The sequence below is a fragment of the Octopus bimaculoides genome, chromosome 7 (genome assembly GCF_001194135.2).
Source record: "Octopus bimaculoides isolate UCB-OBI-ISO-001 chromosome 7, ASM119413v2, whole genome shotgun sequence".
Lineage (NCBI taxonomy): Eukaryota > Metazoa > Mollusca > Cephalopoda > Octopoda > Octopodidae > Octopus > Octopus bimaculoides.
Window position 1 is genome coordinate 89,642,982 of NC_068987.1, and position 4,492 is coordinate 89,647,473.

At 36.0% G+C, this 4,492-nt stretch overlaps 1 protein-coding gene across 1 annotated transcript in view; it reads right to left on the reverse strand.

Moving 5' to 3' along the window:
• The window catches only part of LOC106872795 (uncharacterized), a 15,709-nt gene that overhangs the window by 917 nt on the left and 10,300 nt on the right, over positions 1-4,492 (reverse strand). Inside the window, exons 6-7 of the mRNA XM_014919905.2 lie at positions 2,028-2,183; positions 818-918 (exon numbers count right to left, since the gene is read on the reverse strand). Of these exons, the coding sequence (XP_014775391.1) occupies positions 818-918; positions 2,028-2,183 (257 nt within the window). The remainder of the gene's footprint in view (positions 1-817; positions 919-2,027; positions 2,184-4,492) is intronic.

The window sequence follows — 4,492 nt, forward strand, 5'->3', positions numbered from 1 at the left end:
TTTTTCAATGTTGTTATTATTATTATTATTATTATTATTATTATTATTATTATTATTATTATTATTCAGGTCACTGCCTGGAATCAAGCTACTAACCCCAAGATTCTGAGTTTGATTCCAGGTAGTGACCTGAATAATAATAATAATAATAATAATAACAACAACAACATCGAAAAATACCTTAGGAATGAGAACCCAGGTTTGAAATTTCCCCAAGACACCTGATGAAGGCTGGAGGATATATCAGCCGAAACGTGTTAACAAACAAGATGAGGACAAATATCCGTCAAATGTAAATAATGTACATGATTCCTCATCTCTTAAATATAAAACTGTATGAAAATATACATTTCTCCCTAAATTCCATTCAAAAAGGCATTAGTTAACCAGAGTTTGTGATTATGAAGCAAGCTTTCTACCCACAAACTCATACCTGCATCTATAACCATATGACCATAAGGGTGGGGGTAAGTTGGCAGGATCATAAGCACACCGGACAAAATGCTTAACAGTATTTCATCTGCTGTTACGTTGTGAGTTCAAATTCCGCCAGGGTCGACTTTGCCTTTCATCCTTTTGGAGTTGATTAAATAAGTACCAGTTACTTACTGGGGTCGGTGTAATCAACTTAATCCCTTTGTCTGTCCTTGTTTGTCCCATCTATGTTTAGCCCCTTGTGGGCAATATAGAAATAAATAATCCTATGACTTGGTTATCCAATACAACATCTTCATGACTCTGTCACTTTGACAAATCTAGGAGTCAGCTTTTACATAATAAATACAGGCCAAAAAAAACAAGAGTATATTTTACTTACTTGGTAACGTATATGGTGTCTCTACTGTAGTGTAATAGATATATTTTTGGTTCAAATGTGATGGCCTTTGGTAGAGATCTTGGTACTCAGAAAGATGACCCCTGAAAAAACGTTTGCAGATAATTATATTTATGTTTATGATGTAAGCCAATGAGAGTTGTTTCACCTGATGGAAATAGCAGCCAAATCTTTCTCGAGGACAAATACATTGGGCTTTATAGTTTTTAGGTGTGTTATGTTTGAAAATAGTGTTAATTTATGATGTTCTAAGTTTGTGTTTTTTCATCTTCAAATTGTGTATTGTGAATGAATTTGTCTCATCGATTGTTTTCTCTCTAAGTTTTACCAATTGAAACATCATCATCATCGTTTAACATCTGTTTTCCATGCTGGCATGGCTTAGATGCCTTGACAGGAACTGGTAAGGCTGGAGGCCACGCCAGGTTCCATAATCTGTTTTGGCATGGTTTCTCCTTCCTAATGCCAACCACTTTACAGCTGTACTGAGTGCTTTTTATGCAGCACTAAAACCAGTGCTTCTTACGTGGTGCCAACTCCAGAACTTTTCATGTGGCACCAGTTGACTTAAATTCTACTTGCAAATGAAATATTAATTATATTGTAATGATTTGTACTTCGATGTGGTGTTTATTTACAGCTAGGTGGACTGAGCTTTAAAAGGTAAGTATCTTAGCCAGGACCCACATAAATGCTGGAGATAGCAGTGATATCTCTGCTAGCAATATGCATAGAATCTAAGTGCCTAAACAGGCTCTGGTGCCACAAATAGCCAGTGGGATTATTAAAACACAATTATTAATGACAGAAGCAGTATTGATACCAAAAGGTAATATTTATCTCTGCTTGAAAGTGCCCAAGGTGCATACAGTGGGGCTGAACCCAAGACCACATGTTTGGGTAGCAAACTTCTCAATGACGCACCCATAGCTGTATCACATATTTCAAAATTTGGGTAGATTTAGTAAAACATCTAACCTTTTCTTTATTAAGCAGGTGGTTAGAACATTACTAAGAAAAGTTTCAATAACATAATTACGATGGAATGTTTTAATTTAGATGTGAATTATTTAAGACAGAAACATTTGTATGTTGGGACCAGAGTGGTGTCGGATGGGTTGGTGCTAAAAGGATTGAACAAGAAAGAAGTTTGTAAAAATGACCAAGAAACTGATATGAAAAAGTTACTAACTTATGTGGAACAGTGGTGATATATCTTGGAAGTCTGGGAATACTTGTGCGGTTTTTAAACATTGCTACATCTTGCATTGGAAGCTTTTTATGCATGAGCTTCAAGGAAGAGTCTTCAGCTGGAGTCTTAAGACACAGGGAGTTATGTGGATAAGAACTACAAAAGAAGAAAGAATTAATGAGTAAAAAAAATCATTACAACCAAATCTAAAAGAATTACAAATAGGAAGATAAACAAAAGTAATCTTTACTTTTTATCCTTTCCTTGTCTCAGTCATTGGACAGCAACCAAGCTGAGGCTCCCCCTTGAAGGTTTTAATTAAATAGTTCAATCCTAATGCAATAATCTCATTTGCTGCAGTGTTATGTTACATGGATGTAGACAATCCAAGATCAGTTGGAAAATGGTGGTGGTTGTGGGAGACAAACATAAACATGATGGACTCTCCCATTGGTTTCAACGTACGAGGATCCGACAACCTACACTTTCTTTGTCTGTCATAATGCTTATGTCAAATGTGAAATTTGAACCCCACCAACAATTTGCAAAGAAGCCTGCAGATGTTGCAAGCATGAAGATTATGGGTCAGTGCTGGTGGTATATTTGCAGCCGCTTTTCTCCTTTGTCTTGCACCCATAAGCCTGTTAATGCTGGTTGACACAAAGTCTCTTATACCATTTTGACACGACAGTCTCCAATTCTATTCACTCCAAGGCTGTTTGCTCAAAGGTGCTGTGAGCTATATTGACTTCTAAGAGGTTACTCTTCAGCTTGTCCTTATAGCTGAGCCATGGTCGACCAACATTCTTGTGCCCGCTATCAAGGTGGTTGTACATGAAGACTTTGGGTATTCTTTTGTCACTCATTCTGATAACACAAACATATAAAGATACATCTTGTTCACATACATACATAGATACATCCACATAAACATATATACATACGTATAAACATTATTTACAATATTTACATTTCTCGGATATTTGTCCTCATCTTGTTTGTTGTTAACACAACATTTTTGGCTGATATACCTTCCAGCCTTCATCAGGTGTCTTGGGGAAATTTTGAACCTGGGTTCTCATTCCTAAGGTATTTTTTCATGTTGTTCTTATTATCATCATTATTATTATTATTATTATTATTATTATTATTATTCAGGTCACTGCTTGGAATCGAACTCAGAATAATAATAATAATAATAATAACAACAATGATAACAACAATGATAATAATAATAATAATAATAATAATAATAGTAATAACAACATCAAAAAAGAACCCAGGTTCGAAATTTCCCCAAGACACCTGATGAAGGCTGGAGAGTATATCAGCCAAAATGTTGTAAGTAAGGTCCAGTTTTATTTTAATTTTACAAGGAAAAGATGACAGTAATTTCAAAGATTCAGCATAGTTGTCTTTGTCAGTTTGATAATAGTGACTGAGCCCAGACGTCAAAGTTACTGTCAATCATTTCTTTGTAAATAAATATAAGATGGCTGTCAACTTGTGAGATGTGTATGACCATGGCTGACTAAATAAAATACCTCTTGGCATTACATGTTGTGAGAACGACAATGGTTCTTGAATCCTGCCAGCAACTTACAGGACTTGCTGCAGGTTTGACATTCATACCAGATTCTTTTGAATTCCCGGTTCTTCTGGATCATTCTGATCATTTTCTCTGTGCACCCTCAGGTGGCAAGATAAACCTGAGCAACTTATACACATTTAAACCTTGTGAAAACTGACCTCACTTGCGCTTGTGCCAGGTGAAAAGCCCTCAGTCCACTCTGCTGGGTGGTTGGTGTTAGGAAGGGCATCCAGCCATAAAAACCTTGCCAAAACAGACACAGAAGTCTGGTGCAGGCTTCTGTTAAACCGTCCAACCCATGCCAGCATGGAAGACAGACGTTAAATGATGATGATGATATATACATACACATGCATGCACACACATACACATGCATACGTATCTACCTGCCTACCTATCTGTTTACCAAAATACATAGGTACATACATACATGTATGTACATATATGCACACCATATGTACATATATATGTATATACATACATATTTACGAAAGTGTGTATATATGTGTACATATATACACATGCATGCACATACATACATGCACATACATGCAGATAGACACAAAGTCTTGTAACTTGATTTGCTAAACGTAGGAAAAGGATAAAAAGGTTAAAACCAGTTTCCCAGTTTTTGCGGGATAAGGATAAAAGGATTAAAACCAATTTCCCAGTTTCTGTGGGATAAGAATAAAAAAGGTTAAAACCAGTTTCCCAGTTTCTGTGGGATAAGAATAAAAAGGTTAAAGCCAGTTTCCCAGTTTCTGTGGGATAAGAATAAAAAGGTTAAAGCCAGTTTCCCAGTTTCTGTGGGATAAGAATAAAAAGGTTAAAACCAGTTTCCCAGTTTCTGTGGGATAAGAATAAAAAGGTTAAA